Below are 22,821 nucleotides of genomic sequence, written 5' to 3'. Positions count from 1 at the left end.
AACCGTTAATGGATACTTCTCTTCAATTCATTCTCTTAAATTGAATTTTTTTACCTATTCCACGTTAATAAATTAATTTTTTTTTCTTAACTGTTTAATCCATTTCAGAATGAAATTACTCAGTTACATGTTTCATTATTTAGAAGGATTTTAGAAAATGACCAAACAATCACAGTTACGATTTCTTAATATTTTGAAAATTGAGAAGGGTAAAAAAACAGATAACTAATTTTTATTGATGGTTTAATAATTATAATTAAAAACGGTTTCTGCATGGGAATAAATAAAATAAGCAGATAGATATAATATACACTTGTATATACCTTCTTTTGAAGCAGAAATCAATACCTATTATTTATACGTAATATTTATATTTCCTTAATCTTCATTTACCTAGATCAGTGATTTCTAAATTTTCTCTATTTTGCAACTTTGTGGACAAATATTTCTTCAAAGCTACCACCTTATAATAAAAATGTTTTTAAAAATGAGGAAAACTAAGTTAGACATTTATATTTAATTAAATAAAATAAATATATTCTAATTGTAATATAAATTTTAAATTTTGATTTTAACTCCTTAAACTCTAAAATTTTGGGAGTTTCTTATTTAGAAAAAAATATTACTATCAGAAATTAAAAATATTTATTTAGAATTTATTAAACATTATTTATATTATCATTAATAATAATGGTAAAAATTCTTATATATATTATTATTATTATTATTATTATTATTATTATTATTATTATTATTATTATTATTATTATTATTATTATTATTATTATTATTATTATTATTTATTATTATTATTGAAGTAGTAAACAATATTTCTTATATTTAATAGAAAAATATACAGATTCAGAAGTAGCAGTAAATGCGTATATTCTTTATTCTTTAATTAAAACTTACTTATGATATTACAAAATGGAGAACTAAATTTAATTCTTTAATGACATTTATTTATTTTATAATTTACATAATGGGCGTATCAGTAATAAAAAATTATGGAAAAGTGACTTTTTTTTTTGGATGATAAAGAACAAATTCATTGAATAGATCATTTTAACTTTTCCTATAATCTGTAAAAAAAATTAATTTTTATTCAGCGCCCTCAGAAAATAATGCAAATACAATATTCTTAAAATAGCATTTCAAATTAGGCCTCAAATAGAAATGAAATAGTAAAAACAATTGCATCAAAATATTGTGAGCTTTAAATAAGAATAATCATGATAACAATTTTATTCTAACGTAATAACATAATTTTATTGTATTAATATCAAAATAATATAATTGAGTTACTTTTAACATCTAAATATTAACTACTGCAGTATAAATTAATTAACGTAAAGGAGAACTTGACGTAATGAGATTGTTTTTCCTACATTCCGCAAAATATTATTAAGTGGTTATCTTAAATCACCCTGTCCAACTATTTGCATTTGTGTCTTTTCTTTTCGTCAAAAGATCTATACCAACACATAATTCACGCTTTACTAACTACGACGATGGAAATGTAATCAGAAACCTTTTCATAAAGGCCCGTAATTCATATTAAAAATTTTGTATTTTGTGATACAGCGAAAACAGACTCATAAAATCTATAAAACTGAATCGGACACAAGCACCACATTCCTGTACGAAGTAACAAATGTGTAAATTTTTTTTTCTTTTTTTTGATAATCTGTCGCTGTGAAAATTGTTTTTAATTTTTTTAATTGCTGTTATGAATTGTAATGAGGAACTAATTCTTCATTAGATAAATCAATCTCTATAATTAATAAAATTCTAATGAGAACCTATAAATCTAAAATGGAATTAGATTTCGCTAATTCTAGATAGATATCGGATAGGTTTTTGGCTGTTAAATTTTGTCTTATATCGCCAATATATTCGGGACTGACTTTTATAAGTAACCAATTAATCCAAGATGACGGTCTAAAATTGACGGAGCTACATTAGTTGTTACTGTCATTATACACAATGATTCACGAAGAATGTAACAAACTCCCGGGACATGTTCTACTTATATTCACGGACTATAAAATACTGTAGTTTTAAATAACAAAGTCGCTGAAAGGTTAATATTAAAGCATCTTTAAACAAGTTGTTATTTAACAATAAATTTTATTCCTACAGAAAATCAATATATTCTGACCAAATAAAAATGTATGATTTTTTTGAAAATACGAAAACTGTTTAAATTTAAAATTCCGAATTTTTTAACTCAGCTTTTTTTACAAACGAGGTTACCGCTACCTATCTATTCGTGTCCAACGCTCGCCTAGAGTCTCCTAGTATCTCTTTTCTTTTTCCTGTTTAGCCTCCGGTAATTACCGTTCAGATAATATTTCAGGGGATGAATGAAGATGATATGTATGAGTGTAAATGAAGTGCAGTCTTGTTCAGTCTCAGTTCGACCATTCCTAAGATGTGTGGTTAATTGAAACCCAACCATCAAAGAACACCGGTATTCACGATGTAGTATTCAAATCCGTGTAAAAATAACTGACTTTACTAGGATTTGAAGGCTGAAAATCTTGACTTACAAATCAGTTGATGTGGGAAGACGCGTTCACCACAAGACCAACCAGGTGGGTCTCCTAGCATCTTTAGGAAAATGGAAGTGATAGCGTTCATTTTGGGTATTACTAACGTAGTGCTTGAAGATAAAAATGGTACCTATCAATCAAAATTGACATTATTTTGAAGTAATGAAGCCTAATACTTTTTTCCAGTACTCAACCGTGAGAAACGTTTTGAATAATAATGAGAATTAATTTATCGATGGACCTACGTTCCGTGAGGAAATGGAAGCGAAGAGATTACAAGAAACTGGTAAAAAGGTTATCAAAATCCAACACTAATTCAGTGAACATTTCCGAAGGATCTTGGAACTAAGAGCAAAGCACCCTCGACGTCACCACTGGAAAACGATGTCGAAGAAGTTAGTGTTGCAGTGAAAGATTTATTGGAGTGGGAAAAATGTTAGTCATTAAATGTTTGAGATTAAACTGGCATCAGATAGATGACTAAGCAGACTTAAATCCCATTCGTGCTGATCCATATCCATTAAATTAGCGTTAACAATTGAGGATCAGTTATAGTTTTGTGATTAGTGCTGAAATGGTGATGAAGAGGGGATATGTTTTTTCCAAGTGAAAATTTATTGTACAGATAATCGGAAACGAACCAACACTAAGACCTGGGAACTCTTTTGAATAATACTTCAGACAATGAATATCGACAAGAAATGGGTTTGTATCCCCATAAGGCACGGTATTTTTTATTCACTGTAAAATTCCATTTCAAAGCTTCCGTGGTGAATTAATAAATGAATTTATCAAGCAAAAAAAAATTTCTAAGAAGATGAATTACATCGAAATATAACATCTTCTCTAAATCATTCTGCGTGGAAAATAATGTAGATATCAAAGATAAGATCATGATTTGGCGAATATTTAACAAACTTACTTTCATCGAAAAAGTATTTCCATTTTCAGAAGGTATCAACAATGATTTTGATCCGAATGCGATTCATTTTTACCCGAGAGAAAACAATGTAGGTCAAGGTAAGCACAACACAGAAATTGTATTGATAAAGCAGTATTTATTTGAATTTGAATGATAGATAGATCTCCCGATCTAGTTTTAGCTGATTATTTAGGGGTGTTTCAAAGCTGCTGCTGATCCTTTATCTTTACGGATATAACAACCGTATTTTCTGAATTCTCTAAGAGGATGTATCACGGCCTTCATAATACGGAGTGGAGTTTATAATATTATTATACGTTTTTAGATTATTTCTTTACTGTACTAAAACGTAGTGTGTCATTTGGAAAACCAAAGGTGAACGAACACACCTCTTACAAATTAAATGTACAGTTTATTTTAAAATAAAACATGCACATACATGTGTATTTTTAAACGTACATATTAAAAACCATTTAACATAATTAAAAACATTTAACGTAAATAGCTGCTTTTTTATTTTGCTTTTCCTTTTTACTAAAAGATCCCTAGACAAAAGATTATGGGTAACTTGTACACTAAAATCAAATTTCAATATCCCATTTCTTTATTCATTTATAAGAAAGTTTTATGTTACTGTTACTTACAGTAACTTGTACGTTCTTGTTTTTTCATGGATATTTTCCCATATTTTTTTAAATGTCTACCTTTTTAAACATTGAAATTTAATTACGTAGTAAATTATACCACTAAATCAGATAATAAATATCTTCCATAAATTTTTTATGAAGAAATTAAGGAAAGTGTTTCATCCTCAAAAGTACTAATCTTCAATTATTTTACTATAAGAGACCAAACGGAGAATAAGAATGTTTTCTAAATAATAAAAAAAGGCTATTTTTTTAAGTAAATTAATTATATGTTTGTTTTTTACTTTCCTGGTATCGTAGCTCTAGAGTTATGAAGCAAGAAGAAAAGTATGGTAATTAATCAAAAAATGGTGTATAGGTAGGGGTTTTTATGCATTATTCGACGTTTTATAGCTCAGGAACCCCCCCAAAAAAAATAAAAGTGGGGATAATATTCGAACGTACGTTCGATTTAATGTTTTAAATTAAATTAAAACATTTTTTAACAATTTTATACATTTACCGTAATAATTTTTACATATTTGTTTTTTCTGTGATAACTTAATCTACGTTTTTTATTCTGTTTTATCACATTTGAGAAAAGAATATACGACAACTAGTGATTAAATTATATTTCAGAAGAAGCATAGATAAAATTATAAATAAGTAACTGTAGATCCATTTGTTACATACATTTTATGATAAAAAAACCTTGTACTTTGCATTAATAAATTATCGGTTTTATTAATTCTGGCATTTGTCTACAAACCGAACAAAGCCTTTTTTTATATAAAGCAGGAAGAAATGTAGACATACCCTTACAACAAGTTTTTATAGCTAGATAAACCAGTCCGTTGATCTCAGAATATCTTTACCCGACCTTGAGCATTTTTTCTGAATTTGTTTTGATATCAGTAATTCAAATTTATTTGTAATGAATGCATAATTTTTCACTGATTAGAATGTTAAGAACTTTTTATGATTATAATTCTTTGTTTTTAGTCTTATCCGTATGAAACGTTAAACATATTCTGTGACCTAAACTTTGAACTTTTTTTTGGCTGTTGTGTTAAAAATATAAACAATAACAATTCCTTTTTTATTCAACTTATGATCATTATAAAGTAATATGATTCTAGTGTAATACATAATTTAATATTTTATTATTGATTGAAAACTAATTGCATATATCGTTTAAAAATTACGTTATGAAGCACAGATAAGCAGTTAGATTCACAGATTTGACCTACAATGTTAATTATACAATTTTTACTACGGTATCGGATGCCTTTCTAGCGATTGCTTTGTGGTTTATAATTTTAGTTGGATTATTTATTAACAGTAACTTTATATTTATTTGATGATAAAGAATTCTACAAAATTGATGATAAATCTACAAAAATGAATGTGAGTTGAAATTTTCTGTATTTATTTTTGTTGTTTTGTCGTTTGAATAAAGGGTCTTACTTGGTGCACTGGAGAATATTAAAGTATGTTATTCCGGTTTCAGTTATTTTGTAACTGATTGGTAGCACCTAAAACGTGACTAATATTTATTAACATTTTTTACTGCAGATTATCTGATAAAAAAACAGCTAGTTTATCTGATAAAAAGTAAGATAAATAAGTTTTAATGCGTGTGATATGAAGATTAATTTCTGTTGTAAACAACAGCTTTTGTTTTATTATGTGTTAAATTTCTAATTTGGTAATTATAAATTTTATTAATAGCCCGTTTCATATATGAGCCATATTTTTACTCTTGCTATCCGATATAATTATATCGCACGAGTTATAAGGGTATTGTGGTGAATATTAAATCAAAAACCTTTTAAACCTTGAGACAATTTGTTTACAAAAAACAGATAACCTCCTAACAACACGGAAGAAATTACGTGCGTACAACGGTCTTATAAATGTCGATTTTATTTTACTTCGATAATAATTATTGAATAAAAATTATTTGATTACTGTTGACGTTAGTTATTCGTATCCATAATCGGTAGGTATTTATTATTTACGAATAAATACGTATCACTTTTCAGCGTTACTAATTGGGCTTACTCGTGTAGTTGTGTTCCAAGGCTGTTAATGTCGTATGTTTCATATTATGGTAATACTACAGCAATAGTTAATCCAAGGTCAGTGTACTATTTCCTTACTGGTTAAAAATTACGTAATTAGCAATGCACGTGTTTATATCATAATAGTCGGTAACATCAGTATTAATTATTCAACACATTAAGTTACGTATGTACCTTAATTCCTTGAATAGTTTTATTTTGTTAACATAACAGAATTGGACAATGGTTCTTAAAAAAGTTACCTTCTTCGTTGTGCTGCTGGAAGAATCAGAGAGAGCACTGAAAGAAAATGGGAAGTCTATGTTTGTATTTGAACTATTTAAAATAAATAACTTTTAAACTGTAATGTGTTCATAATAATTTTAATTAACAAATCATATTTAAACAAATTTAAACTGTTCTTCAGATTGCTTTATAAGTAATAGCTTTTCAGACTAACATGTATACAACAAAAAGAAAGAAAAACGTACTTGTGTTTATCTCTGTCAGGTACTGAATTTTTAAAAATAAAAATCAATGAAAACAGTCATCGAGTAAAAGGCACAAACATTAACTACTTTTTCATTAAAGATTCTTAAGTTTCCTTAATTAATTTGTAGGTATAAATAGTCTAACTAATTCAGAATTGTGTTTTACTTTCATCTTTTTAAGATGCAGTAATTGGTTTTATATACAATAGTTGGGAGCAATTCAACCCTTTGCTCTCAAAAATGTTCAGTAAGTCTGAAAATATGGAAAATTTCCATTGTATAAAAAAATCTTATAGAAATAAATATAAATTTTATTATAATTTGACAGTTATTGTTTGATTAATAAGTTTTTCTCTATTTGTTTTCCTGTCATGCAACTGATAAAATACTTGCTCTAAATTGAGGCTCTGGTAGAATAAAGTAAGGAAATCATTAATTTATTTTAAAAAAAGTTAATATTTTAAATGTTATGATACTGCAGTAATGGGACTGATGTCATTTACTCGTATGAGGCTGTTATGCTTACACGATGCAAATGATATACATTACTTGTAGTATATTCTTTTTTTTTATTTTGTGTTGTTATTGTTACTACAGTTTTAAGTTATTATTTTTAAATGTTTCCTAGAATTATTAAATAATTTAAAAATACAAGTATGAATTCTGAGAAATAAAAATTTTGATTGATGAACATAATTCGATCCCAAAATTCTATTAAAAAAATGAACAAATTTACATTAAAATAAGTACAAAATGGGAGCCCAAATAAGTCCTTTATAGTACATTTATATAAAAGGTTATTTCGAAATAAATAATTAGTAATTAATAAAATAAAGTAATTAGAATATCAATAATCATCAACTCTTTATAAAGTATAATTGTTGTAATGAAGATCTGAATATTTTATAATCAACAAATCTGATGTAGACAACACACAACTTCCTTGTATGCCTATTAGATTACATTTACACATTTTTTTAAATGAAAAGTACATAAAATTCTGTTTCATTAAAAACTTCTGATTTTTTTTTTTTTGTTATTGAATCATTATGGTTAAATATTTTTTACAATGAGGGATTAATAATTATTAATAAATCAATATATTTAAATTTAAAAAAAAGAAAAGGAGATGAAGTCTGATTCGAGCTGATGTGCCTTTCCCTAAGATGCAAATATTTAATTAATTAAAGTTTTATTTGGCTGTAACTCTGGAACCAATGAAAATAAGTACCACTTATGATGTATCATAAATCTCTCAATGAGGGCTTATTACTGGAGTTAAGAAAAAGTCCAAAATCCAAATTTTGGGGGATTTTAGCTTTTTTGGACACTTTTGATCAGTTAATTGCAATCAAAAGGGTTGATTGCAATCAACTGATCGCAACTGACTTTATAACAAAGTCCTAAATCCAAAATTTCAACATCCTATGGCAAATAGTTTTTGAGTTATGTGAGATACTTACATACATACGTATAGACATCACACCAGAATTAGTCAAAATGGATTCAGGGATGGTCAAAATGGATATTTCCATTGAAATCTGGAAACTGAAAATTTTTGCGATCACAATACTTCCTTTACTTTGTACAAGGAAATTAAAATAAGGAATAAACTAGCATGAGAATGATATCTTATATTAACTATGATATATTAAATGTTATTACATTATATTAACATGGATAGAAAATTAAATTTTCCATCCATATTTTCAGTTTATAATTGTTTTATAAACTAATCAGTTATAATTTTACCAGATTTATTTTCATTTTATTTATTTATTCTCAAAGTAATCACAGTCTGATGCTTAATTAAAGTTACCATAGTTTTTGTTATCCTAAAAAAATTAATGTTTTAGGCTGTGAAAATGCCATGCCTGATACAGTAATAATTTAGAATGTTACTTCCTAAATTTTGTAAACAGGTGGTCCTTACCAGATTTAATTCCTTTTAGTTAATTAATCTCTTGTTTAATATAAATTGAAAAATAATTAAAAAAATATATATTAGTTTTCTTTTACTTTAAAATACCCATTAATATTTTGTCCATTACTGACAATGGTTTTCATTTGAATATAACTTACTTGACTAAAGGTATTGGTTTAAATTAATTTTTTGTTATAAAATATAGTGAAAGTTTTATTCAATCTGCTTTGTATTTTCTAAAAGAGAATTTCATTAATTGCTGTTGCTATGAGCTACTATAAAAGCTAAAACGTTTTTTTCTGCTTGCACTTTCCATGTAATACTACTTTCCAAACTGGTTTATTAAAGTAACATTACGCAGTTACACATTAAATGTTGTAATAAATAAAAATAAATTCTACATTTGTACTAATGTGAATTTATACTGATCAAATTTCTTTATATAAAATACATTCTCTTTTATTTGTGTGAAATAGAAATGTTAACTGAAGGGCCCGCATATGATTAGAGCTGTGATTGTGTGCAGCAGCCTCTAAATATACTTCTTTGAAGTTTGATTTAAATTAAACTACTGTTGTTATGATGAATTGAGCCAGATTTAAATTATTAAAGATTAATAGGGTGGGTGTATATGGTTAGAGTAGGGAAGGGTGGTTCATGAGGGATGGGATGCTTAAGTGTCCCATTGCCGATGATTGAATGTACATATTGATGATTGAATTGAATATACATATGTATCCTCAGCCCTAAAGCCGGTACCACATGAAGAGGAGTTACCTGTACCTGTACCACCACCTAATCCGACATTGCTAAAAGAACAATCTGAAAATGAAAGTGACTGTGACTTATTTTTGATAGGTTTACTTTAATGGTGATATAGAGAATGTTGAAGAATTTCTTTCTGTATCTAATGAGAAATCTCCTCATTTAATTCAACAACATGAACTTACTGATTTAGTTCGCGATTAAAGTTATTAAAGCAGCAAGCTGAACTTCTAAGGTCTGGACTGCAACAGTGGAATATTTTAGTAGAAAAAACAGAAGTTATTACTTTTTGAACATGAAATAAAACTCTTTCAAATTATTTTACTATGAAAAATTCATTGTGCATTTATACTGATGAAAAAGCTTGCAATTCAGCATATTCCTGAAGAATGACATCTTTTTATTGAATCTTCTAAAGTTAGCATGAAAGGAGTAATTGAATATTGGTAACAAACAACCTTCCATTCCATTAGTTCATGCAGTTCTCATGAAAGAAACATATGAAACTACAGTATCAGTATGAGAAACAATAAAATACCAAGAGCATATGTAGCAAGTTTGCAGTCATCTGAAAGTTGTTGCGTTATTTCTTGGTTTATAAGGTGGGTTTATGAAATATTGTTGTTTGTCTTTGAGATAATCGTGACACAAAAAGTCATTACCGAGTAAAAAAATGGGACACTGCAGCAGAACTTTGTGATTGGTGAAAAAAATGTAAAGCATTTATCATTAATTGAGAGTAGTAAAATCATACTGCCGCTACTTCACATAAAACTTGGACTAATGTACAAAATTTACTAAACCTTTTCTTTCTTTTTCCTGTTTAGCATCTGGTAATTACCTTTCAGATAATACTTCAAAGGATGAATGAGGATGATGTGTATGAGTGTAAATGAAGTGTAGTCTTGTACAGTCTCAGTTCGACCATTCCTAAGATGTGTGGTTAATTGAAACCCAACCATCAAAGAACATCAGTATCCACGATCTAGTATTCAAATCTGTGTAAAAATAACTGACTTCTAGTAAAGTCAGTTATTTTTACAGTTATTTTAACTTGAATGCTGGAACTCTCGACTTCCAAATCAGCTAACTTGGGAAGACACGTCTTTTCCTTCCTTCTATTGCCCATACTTTACTATTATGAAGTGCTAAACTCCATATAAATGTTTTTAATAAAATCATTCTAATTTTTAGATCTTTAGATACTAACAGGCTTCTGTTCAGCATAAAAGGTTTCCTTGCTTAAGTCAGTCTTTTTTTATTTTGCATTAGTTTGCCCGTCCTTTGTAATTTTACTAGTTAAATAATATATAACCCACTTCAGATATACTGTGTTCCCCTATCTTAATATTTAATTCCTCATTATCTTTCATTATATTGCATTTCACTACAACTCTTCTTTTACTTTCATTCATTTTCAAACTGAATTTCTCTCATAGCAGTAAGTTCATGTCACTGAGAATTTTATTTTACTCATTTTTGATTTCTGCAAAAAATTCATAGTTATTCCTTTTTGAGTCAGAGATAGATTTTCTTTAACTTCTATTCTTATAACTACTACCTGATTCTTGTACAGATTGTGTCTCTTCTTTCCCTAATTAAAATGTTACATGTTTTCCTAATCTTAAAATGTTAAAAATTTTATTCCATTTTACATTATCAAATGTAAAATGTATTCTCCAGGTCTCAAATGCCATTTTTATGGCCTTACTCTTGTTAAACTTGCTTTCTGAGATTAGTTTAAGGACCAGAATTTTTTACCAAATTGTAATGTGTGGTATCAACTGAAAATTTTTTATCATAGTATTTTCCATGCATGAGATGTTATATTATTAATTCAACAATTCTCATATTTGTTTGCTTCTGCATTTGTTGCTATAATAAAAAATATATATTTTTTTTTAAATTTGTGAGAGTTTTTCCTGTATTATAAATTTTACTTACTATATTTTTTTTTAAATTTGTGAGAATTTTTCCTGTATTATAAATTTTACTTACTATATTTTTTTTTTAAATTTGTGAGAATTTTTCCTGTATTATAAATTACTAATCAACATAGTCTGCTCAGTCCTGCTTTTCCTAAACAAGATATTACTGGTTGTATATCAGTTATCCTTATTGCCTTATTTATGTTTAATTCTTTAAGCACATTATCAAACTCTACTTCTCTAGTACCACCATTTTCCTCCTTTAAAACCTTATCTGACAAATATTCTCTATTGAATAGTTAAATATATTTCTTGTAATAACCTTTTCTGGTCTTGATGATGTGCAGTTATTACATCTTTCTTGTACAATGGTTTTCCAAGTACACTTGTAATAACACATTTTAGCTTCAATTTTTTTCTGTATTTATTATCTATCAATTAACATCACTCCTATAATAATAATATTCTCTAATTCATTACAACTCTGCATCAACCAATTTTTCTTTACTGTTTTGCAATTTCTACTAATGTTATTTCTAAAGAGCCTGCTAGTCTTTAGTCTACTAGGTTCCTTAGAAATAAAGTTTGTTGCCCTTAGAATTATTACACTTTCTATAAGTCATCAATTTTCCCTCAATCAATCATCCATTAATCATAATTTATGTTTTTTTATCCTTGATTTTTCCCTAATTGTTAGCTTTCTGTTATAATCTCCTATCCTGCCTTAATTGTTTCCTTTTTTAAAATCTATCTATTAATCTTCATCTGATGTTCTTTTTATTAATTTCTAATCCTGTATCTGGTATTTGTTAAAATTTTATTTAACATTTTTCTCATTTGCCTTTCTGCATCTCACCTCTGTTTTAATTTTTTCTTTAGTTTCTTAACATCCAACTATTGTTTCTTTACAACTAAATTATGATCAGACACAATGTCTGCTTCTAGGTATTTTCTATAATTTAGTTTCAAAATGACTGACTATTATATAGTATATCTGACACTCCCATTTCTCTTGATATCTCCCACAGGAATTTTTTTTATGATTTTTTTTCACACTTGAACTAGATGTTCACATCTAGTGAACTAGATGTTCACTAGTTTATACAAAGTGAAAAATTCTGAACTCTAGTTTTTTTCCATTTCTTTGATGTAGCCTCATACTCTCCAACTATTTTCTCTCCCTGTCGTTCTACTACAGCTTTCCAGCCTGCTATTACCATTAAACCATCATCTCCTTTACACATTTCATAAGATAATTTGTTTCTTCGCATCTACTTTCTACCTGCTATCTATCTATCTATATTCTATTATGAGGGTGGTATATTATCTGTAATATTGTTGTATCCATGGGTTTTGAATCTACCCTGATAAAAATAATTATCTCACTGATACTTCAAATAAAAACTCATTGTCCTTTACTTATTCATTATTATTTCTGCTCCTGCACTTCCAATTTTAAATTTTTTATTAATTGTCCTATGATTTTATAATCAATAATATTGTTCATCTCTTTATTGATTCCTATTATAACTAGCCCTAACCTATTCATTTTCTGTTTTGAATTATCTAATCTACCCCTCTTATTTAAGCTTTTAACATAACATGTGCCAGCAGGAAAACGTCTTGGTTTTATACACTTTCTGATGAAAATATAAAAATATAAATTATGAGGCATAAAATGAATACAAATTTTTAAAAGCATATTAGATTTAACCTAATGGCTATCCACTTACAGAATTTATGAATTTAAAATTGTAAGTTTATTAGGAAATGGTACTTTTTTATTTATGTGGATTATCTAAGTTATTAATGTTACTTGTCAGTATTCTATTTTGATGTAATGATTGGCCACTACTACGATTGGCTACTATGATTGGCTACTAAGTGTATGTAATGTAGAGTGGTTTTTCATGTACTTTGAATTTTTGTTTGAAGCTGTATCCTGTTTATGGAATGTAAACTTTGTGCAATTAGAGCACTTTAGCTTCTTTACTGATAGAGCTCTGTTTTTTCATATAAAATGACATTATGACATTACATATGAAGAATCGTAATGAAAGCCAGAATGAAAAAGAAAGCTAAAGCTTTCAGGTAGTCATGGCAAAATGAAAATTAGAAATATGTTTTTAATAAAACTCCAAATTCAGAGGTTTATATAAAATGATAATAAAAGAAGTTTCTTACAGACCGTTTCCCAATTTTTCTACAAGTCTTCTTACCTTTATAACAATCTCTGCAACCATAATATTTATTGGAAATAGAGCTTTAACTGCACTTTTGACTAATGTATGTTACTCTTATACGAATGATAATGTTTTGACATACATGAAAATCTTTCAGATATTTTTTATTTTAAATTAAAAATTTCTTAAGAAAATAATGGACGTGTATGATTTTATCTACATCATTAAGTAATCTTTCAAGAATTTAGGTGTCTTAAAATATTGGATGAGAAAATTTTTACTTTAAACATGTAAAGACAAATAAAAAAATTCTGAGTATCTTTATAAACAAAAATAAATTCATTTATTTTGCTCTAAAATTAAAAAAAAATAAATCATAAAAATAAAAATAATAATCATGCCAACACATGTTTTCTGTGGCAATTATATAAATATCTTTTATTTATACAGTCATTAAGACAATGAAAGATATTTTATATGTAGTTTTAATACATTAAAAAATAATCTACTTTGCTAACCATCAGTTTAAGATTATCTCTAAAAATAGTTTTGTTTTTTTCCCCTTTTTATAGCATAATTAAATAAAAAATATGTTTTAAAATTAATTTAATTAAAGCTAAATTCTCATTCAAATTACAAGCAATGACTTTTAATTTTTATCCACTGATTTTAATTCTTTTATAAATTTTTATCTGTTACTTTAAGTTATGTGACTTATTGTCTACATTAATTAATGACTGAAAAATGTTGTAAAATGTAAATGAGTAGTTAATCAAAAGGATATGGATTAATCTTACAAGTCATCTAGACAATATTCACAGGAGAAAACAATATTTTAATTATTATTTGCTCATAAAAATACACTTTTTCTACTTATGAAACTGAAGTTCAAGGTTGCAATAAATTTTCAAATATATGTCATTACTTCAGTATTTTAAGTGCTCAAAGTAGAACGAAAATATTTAATGGGATCCCAGTAGATAAATATTGAACTTAACCTTAGGTTATTTAAAGCACAAGTAGTAGTTAAATATCTAATTTATTTAGTATTTATATACACAGTTTTATTTGTGTTCATGTCTTAGTATACATAAAGAATATTGTTTAATTAATATTTTAGATGTTCAGAAGAATGAGTTCATAAAATCTTTTCCTTTCAGTTCTATGGTGAATTGCCTTTTTTTAGTTTGATTTTTTAAACTCTAAAACAGAACAGTTTACAAAACCAATCTATTTTATCAAAATACTTTGAATAGATTATGGTATATATTCAATATGAGCTGGCTAACAGCATACAATGGCCTTCTGTCTCAATTGACTTTTTGGATAACAAGGTTTATTTTATTAAATCATATAATAGCCTTCATTATTAAAAAAACATAATTAAGTTACTGACATTAAATTAAAAAAAAAAACCTTAGATTAAATACTGAAATGTCAAGATTTTGAAGCTAAATATGTTTTTTGTTTTCAGTCATTTTAGAGCTAGCAGTTTATGAATTGCTTGTTAAACAGTCTCATACTAATGAATTGTGATTTAGTTAAACCTTTAGAAAAATGATAAGTAATACTTAACTAGCCCACTTAAATATATTTTTTTTTTGTCTTCAGTCATTTGACTGGTTTGATGCAGCCCTCCAAGGTTCCCTATCCAGTGCCTGTCGTTTCATTTTTGTATACCCCCTACATCCTACAACCCAACAATTCATTTTACAAATTGCAAAGGTTGCCTACCTGCACAATTTTTCCCATCTACATGTCCCTCCAATATTAAAGCAATTATTTCAGGATGCCTTAATATGTGGTCTATAAGTCTGTTTCTTCTTTTTACTAAATTTTTCCCAATGTTTTTCTTTTCATCAATTTGCCACAACATCTCTTCATTTGTCATTTTATCCACCTATCTGATTTTTTAACATTCTCCTATAGCAACATATTTCAAAATATAGATTCTAACCTTTTCTTATCAGGTACTCCTATTGTTCAAGTTTCACTTCCATATAAAGCTACACTGCAAACATACACTTTCAAAAATTGTTTCCTGACATTTAAATTAATTTTTAATGTAAGCAAATTATATTTTTGACTGAGAACTCATTTCGCCTGTGCTATTTGGCATTTTATATCACTCCTACTTCAACCATCTTTAATAATTCTACTTCCTAAATAATAAAATTCTTCTACCTCCATAATCTTTTCTTTTCCTATTTTTATATTCAGTGGTTCATATACATTATTTCTACTACTTTTCATTACTTTCGTTTTGTTCTTGTTTTTTTTCATGCGGTAGTTCTTGTGTAGGACTTCATTCATTCCATTAATTGTAAATTCTAAATCTTTTTTATTCTTGGCAAGAATTACTGTATCATCAGCAAATTTTAATATCTTTATCTTTCCACCTTGTACTGTTACTCCAGATCTAAATTGGTTTTTAACATCATTAACTTCTATTTCTATATAAAGATTAAAAAGTAATGGGAATAAGGAACTTCCTTATCAGACTCGCTTTTTTATTATGGTTTCTTTCTTATGTTCTTCAATTATTGCAGTTTGGTTCCTGTAAATGTTAGCAATTGTTCTTCTGCCTTTACATTTGAACCCTAAATTTTTTAAAATCCTGAACATTTTATTCCAGTCTATATTATCAAATGCCTTTTCTAAGTCTATAGATGCCAAGTATATTGGTTTGATTTTCTTCAATTTTTTTTCTACTATTAATCTGAGTGCTAAAATTGCTTCCCTTGTCCCAATACTTTTCCTGAAACCAAACTGGTCTTCTCCTAACACTTCTTTCAGTCCTCTCAATTCTTCTGTACAGAATACTAGTTAAGATTTTTGATTCATTAGTAGTTAAGCTAATTGTTCTGTATTCTTCACATTTATTTGCTTCTGCTTTCTTTTGTATCATGAGAATTACACTCCTTTTGAAGTCTGACGGAACTTACCCTTTTTCATAAATATTACATACCAGCTGGTATAATCTATCTATCACTTCCTCAGCTGCAATGTGCAGTAATTCTTCAGATATCCCGTCCTTCACAAGAGCCTTTCTGCCATTCAAATCTTTCAATGCTCTCTTTTTCTTTTTTTTTTCCCCTACTTCCCTGGGCCGGGTATCCATTCAAGTATGCGCAGCCCGGGAAAGTGTCCTTTAAACTCAACGGAGGCCTCCCCACCCGCCGGCTGTACGTCCGGCACGGCAGGTCAGCCCCCCCCGGTTGGATCTTTTGTTTTAATGTGCCTGCCTCAAGCCCCCCCAACAGAGAACCAGGCCCGACAAAGTCGTCCCTAGCCCCCGCTGATGGAAGGTCTTGATTTTTCATTTCCCAGTTGTTATGATCCCCAAACGAAGGAATGATCTTCTCCTCATAGCTGCTTGCCTTAATGAAAATATTAAACTACTAAGTTACCACGGGGCCTCAATGGCCTCTTAAAAGGGCTACATCATCTTTAGCCTTTAGCACTATCTTGGCAAACTCCTCCATTTTGTTCCAATTGTCAGCGGATCGCAGGAGAAAAAGAAGCAGATTCTCCAGATTTAATTCTTGCAGCCCTGCATGTCATCTATATATAGTCCATCTATTACAGTGGAACAGAGTATGTTCGGCAGTATCCGAATCCTGGCAGAACATGCAAATAGGTGCTGGTCTTCTACCGAATCGATGTAAATAATATTCGAAGCTACCATGCCCAGAAAGTATTTGAGTAAGATAATAACCAACCTCCCCATGTCCTCTATCAAGCCACATGCCCAAATCAGGTATCAATCTCCTGGTCCAGGTAGCTTTAGTGGAAAGATTCCATCTGTCCTGCCATATGCGCCTGATGTTGGCTTGGGCTTTTTGTTTTGTCATGCCACGATACCTAAGTGATCGCTCTTTAACTAAGAGGTTGATAGGGGGAACTGATGATAATACACAAGCCGCATCGTAAGAGATGGTGCGGTATGCAGAAGTGATGTTTATAAGAGCTTTCCTATGCAGAGTTCTAAGTCTTACGACACTTCTTGCAACACAAAGTGCTTTATCCCATATAGGTGCAGCATACAATAATACAGAGGTTAAAGTTGAGGCAATGACCCACCGCCTAGATGCACGTGGAGCTTCATGTCCAACCAACAATCTTGTTAAAGCCTTTGCGGTATTCTCGACCTCTTTACATTTCTGTGCGAGATGAGGACTAAACTTTAGAGCTGGGTCTATAGTGACACCAAGATATTTTGTTATTGCCACACGGTCTAGTCTGCGATCGCCCACGCGGAGATTTAGGTCTCTGAGTCGCCTTCTTGCAGCCAGAAAAATATAGTGACATTTATCTAAAGGCAAAGATAGTTCTCGGTATGAAAGCCAGCCGCCTCGACCAAAGTCCACCTATCAGTCAGATATTCTCGTACTTGTCTTTTGATATAGGAACTAATCTGTCTGTCCGTGAGAGCTGCCATAATCGTATCCCACCGGACCGATCCAAAGGCATTTTTGATATCTAACAGAATAATGCTCTCTTAAATTCAGATTTCAGCACCTATGTCCCTTTTCATACTCTTAAACTTCCTCTTTCTCTATAACACCAGTTTTTAATTCATTTCCTCTGTATAAGTCTTCAATATAATCCACCCACCTACGAACCTTTTCTTTCGTATTATAAATCAGTGTACAGTCTTTGTTGTAATTTATGTACCAAAAAATTCTCCTTAACTTTCCGGTATTCTCTGTCTATTTTATCAATGGTCATTTATCTTTTCACTTCTGAACACTTTTCTTTAATCCACTCTTCTTTTGCTAATTTGCACTTCCTGTTTATAGTACTTCTTAATTGTCGATAGTTCCTTTTACCTTCTACATCACTACAATTCTTATACGTTCTACAATCATCTATCAGCTCCAATATATTCTTTGATATCAGTTCTCTTTGTTCTGCCTAAGTTTGCTTCTGCTGATTTTAAGAATTTCCTTTTTAACAATCTCCCATTCTTCTTCTATATTTTCTACCTTACTTTTTTTACTCAGACCTCTTGTGATGTCCTCCTCAAAAATCTTCTTTATTTCTTCTTTCTCAAGTTTCTCTAAATTTCACTGATTCATCTGACACTTTTTCTTTTTTTTTTTTTGTCTTCAGTCATTTGACTGGTTTGATGCAGCTCTCCAAGATTCCCTATCTAGTGCTAGTCGTTTCATTTCAGTATACCCTCTACATCCTACATCCCTAACAATTTGTTTTACATATTCCAAACGTGGCCTGCCTACACAATTTTTCCCTTCTACCTGTCCTTCCAAAATTAAAGCGACTATTCCAGGATGCCTTAGTATGTGGCCTATAAGTCTGTCTCTTCTTTTAACTATATTTTTCCAAATGCTTCTTTCTTCATCTATTTGCCGCAATACCTCCTCATTTGTCACTTTATCCACCCATCTGATTTTTAACATTCTCCTATAGCACCACATTTCAAAAGCTTCTAACCTTTTCTTCTCAGATACTCCGATTGTCCAAGTTTCACTTCCATATAAAGCGACACTCCAAACATACACTTTCAAAAATCTTTTCCTGACATTTAAATTAATTTTTGATGTAAACAACTTATATTTCTTACTGAAGGCTCGTTTAGCTTGTGCTATTCGGCATTTTATATCGCTCCTGCTTCGTCCATCTTTAGTAATTCTACTTCCCAAATAACAAAATTCTTCTACCTCCATAATCTTTTCTCCTCCTATTTTCACATTCAGTGGTCCATCTTTGTTATTTCTACTACATTTCATTACTTTTGTTTTGTTCTTGTTTATTTTCATGCGATAGTTCTTGCGTAGGACTTCATCTATGCCGTTCATTGTTTCTTCTAAATCCTTTTTATTCTCGGCTAGAATTACTATATCATCAGCAAATCGTAGCATCTTTATCTTTTCACCTTGTACTGTTACTCCGAATCTAAATTGTTCTTTAACATCATTAACTGCTAGTTCCATGTAAAGATTAAAAAGTAACGGAGATAGAGAATATCCTTGTCGGACTCCCTTTCTTATTATGGCTTCTTTCTTATGTTCTTCAATTGCTACTGTTGCTGTCTGGTTCCTGTACATGTTAGCAATTGTTCTTCTATCTCTGTATTTGAACCCTAATTTTTTTAAAATGCTGAACATTTTATTCCAGTCTACGTTATCGAAAGCCTTTTCTAGGTCTATAAACGCCAAGTATGTTGGTTTGTTTTTCTTTAATCTTCCTTCTACTATTAATCTGAGGCCTAAAATTGCTTCCCTTGTCCCTATACTTTTCCTGAAACCAAATTGGTCTTCTCCTAACACTTCCTCCACTCTCCTCTCAATTCTTCTGTATAGAATTCTAGTTAAGATTTTTGATGCATGACTAGTTAAACTAATTGTTCTGTATTCTTCACATTTATCTGCCCCTGATTTCTTTGGTATCATTACTATAACACTTTTTTTGAAGTCTGACGGAAATTCCCCTTTTTCATAAATATTACACACCAGTTTGTATAATCTATCAATCGCCTCCTCCCCTGTACTGCGCAGTAATTCTACAGGTATTCTGTCTATTCCAGGAGCCTTTCTGCCATTTAAATCTTTTAATGCTCTCTTAAATTCAGATCTCAGTATTGTTTCTCCCATTTCATCCTCCTCAACTTCCTCTTCTTCCTCTATAAAACCATTTTCTAATTCATTTCCTCCGTATAACTCTTCAATATATTCCACCCATCTATCGACTTTACCTTTCGTATTATATATAGGTGTACCATCTTTGTTTAACACATTATTAGATTTTAATTTATGTACCCCAAAATTTTCCTTAACTTTCCTGTATGCTCCGTCTATTTTACCAATGTTCATTTCTCTTTCCACTTCTGAACACTTTTCTTTAATCCACTCTTCTTTCGCCAGTTTGCACTTCCTGTTTATAGCATTTCTTAATTGCCGATAGTTCCTTTTACTTTCTTCATCACTAGCATTCTTATATTTTCTACGTTCATCCATCAGCTGCAATATATCGTCTGAAACCCAAGGTTTTCTACCAGTTCTCTTTATTCCGCCTAAGTTCGCTTCTGCTGATTTAAGAATTTCCTTTTTAACATTCTCCCATTCTTCTTCTACATTTTCTATCTTATCTTTTTTACTCAGACCTCTAGCGATGTCCTCCTCAAAAATCTTCTTTACCTCCTCTTCCTCAAGCTTCTCTAAATTCCACCGATTCATCTGACACCTTTTCTTCAGGTTTTTAAACCCCAATCTACATTTCATTATCACCAAATTATGGTCGCTATCAATGTCTGCTCCAGGGTAAGTTTTGCAGTCCACGAGTTGATTTCTAAATCTTTGCTTAACCATGATATAATCTATCTGATACCTTGCAGTATCGCCTGGCTTTTTCCAAGTGTATATTCTTCTATTATGATTTTTAAATTGGGTGTTGGCAATTACTAAATTATACTTCGTGCAAAACTCTATAAGTCGGTCCCCTCTTTCATTCCTTTTGCCCAGCCCGTATTCACCCACTATATTTCCTTCCTTGCCTTTTCCAATGCTTGCATTCCAATCTCCAACTATTATTAAATTTTCATCTCCTTTTACGTGTTGCTTCATCAATCTCTTCGTATACACATTCTACCTCATCATCATCATGGGCGCTTGTAGGCATATAGACGTTAACAATGGTTGTCGGTTTAGGTTTTGAATTTATCCTTATTACAATGACTCTATCGCTATGCGTCTTGAAATACTCCACTCTCCTCCCTATTTTCTTGTTCATCACGAAACCTACTCCTGCCTGCCCATTATTTGACGCTGAGTTAATTACTCTAAAGTCACCCGACCAAAAGTCGCCTTCCTCTTCCCACCGAACCTCACTAATTCCTACTATATCCACGTTTACCCTATCCATTTCCCTTTTTAAATTCTCTAGCCTACCAACCTTTTTTAAGCTTCTAACATTCCACGCTCCGACTCGTAGAATGTTATTTTTTACTTTTCTGGTGACCCCTTCCTTAGTAGTCCCCACCCGGAGATCTGAACGGGGGACTATTTATTTTATTATACTTTTTCTTAAGGATTTTAAACCCCAATCTACATTTCATTATTACTAAATTATGGTTGTAATCAATGTCTGCTCCAGGATAAGCTTTGCAGTCAATGAGTTGATTTCTACATCTTTTTTTAACTATGATATATAATCTATCTGATACCTTGCTGTATCATCTGGCTTTTTTCATGTGTGTATTCTTCTATTATGATTTTTAAATTGGTGTTGTTACTAAATTTACTAAATTAGTAAAAGTTACTAAATTATACTTCGTGCAAAATTCAATAAGTAGTCTGCTCTTTCATTCCTTTTGTCCAGCCCATATTCACCCACAATATTCCTTCCTTGCCTTTTCCAATGCCTGGATTCCAATTTCCAACTATTATTAAATTTTCATCCCCTTTTGTGTGTTTAATTGCTTCATCAATTTCTTCATATACACACTCTATCTCATCATCATCATGGGCACTTGTAGGCATATAGATGTTAACAATCATTGTCGGCTTAGGTTTTGATTTTATTCTTATTACAATGATTCTGTCGCTATAGATTTTGAAATACTGTACTCTCTTCCCTATCTTCTTGTTCATTACAAAACCTACTTCTGCCTGCCCTTTATTTGAAGCTGTATTAATTATTCTAAAATCACTTGACCAAAAGTTGTTTTCGTCTTCCCACCGAACCTCGCTAATTCCTACTACATCTATATTTAACCTACCCATTTCCCTCTTTCAATTTTCTAACCTACCAACCTTTTTTAGACTTTTAACATTACACGTTCCGACTTGTAAAATGTTATTTTTAAATTTTCTGGTGACCTCTTCCTTAGTAGTCCCCACTCAGAGATCTGAACAGGGGACTAGTTTACCTATGGAATATTTTACCAAGACTCCATCTTTATTATATGAAAATGCAGAGCTACATTTTCTTGGAAAAAAACAGCTGTAGTTTTCCATTGCTTTCAGCTCTGCAGTACTCAGAAGATTGAATGATGTTGATATGGCCGTTTAAGTCCTCCTGACCTATGCCCTTAACTACTGAAAGCGGGCTCCTGAAAGAGGGCTGCTACCCTCTTTTAGGAATCATTCCTTAGTCTGGCTCTCAACAGATACCTCTCTGTTATGGTTGCACCTTCAGTCCAGCTACTTTATATCACTAAGCACTCAAACCCCTCACCATTGGCAAGGTCTCAAGATTCATAGAAGAAGGAAGCTTAATACATTGTTTGCAAAAAATGTTTAATGTACAATTTTTTAATTATGTATAAAATTAATATTGAGCTTCAGTAATATTTACAGTAAATTAAATACAAACTTGCTTAAAAGAAGAACTGAACAAGTAA

At 30.1% G+C, this 22,821-nt stretch overlaps 1 protein-coding gene across 4 annotated transcripts in view; it reads left to right on the top strand.

Annotated features, from left to right (window-relative positions):
- The window catches only part of LOC142332122 (fatty-acid amide hydrolase 2), a 138,071-nt gene that overhangs the window by 50,702 nt on the left and 64,548 nt on the right, over window positions 1–22,821 (top strand). Inside the window, exon 1 of one of the 4 annotated variants that reach the window (XM_075378392.1) lies at window positions 5,269–5,510. The exons of the other annotated variants lie outside the window; for them this stretch is intronic. Coding sequence (XP_075234507.1) covers window positions 5,505–5,510 — 6 coding nt within the window. The 5' untranslated portion in view covers window positions 5,269–5,504. Of the gene's footprint in view, window positions 1–5,268; window positions 5,511–22,821 lie in introns of those variants that run through there. 4 annotated transcript variants of the gene reach the window in all.

This window comes from Lycorma delicatula, chromosome 1, assembly GCF_047948215.1.
Source record: "Lycorma delicatula isolate Av1 chromosome 1, ASM4794821v1, whole genome shotgun sequence".
NCBI classification, from domain to species: Eukaryota; Metazoa; Arthropoda; class Insecta; order Hemiptera; family Fulgoridae; genus Lycorma; species Lycorma delicatula.
This window is presented reverse-complemented; position numbering and strand designations above follow the sequence as displayed.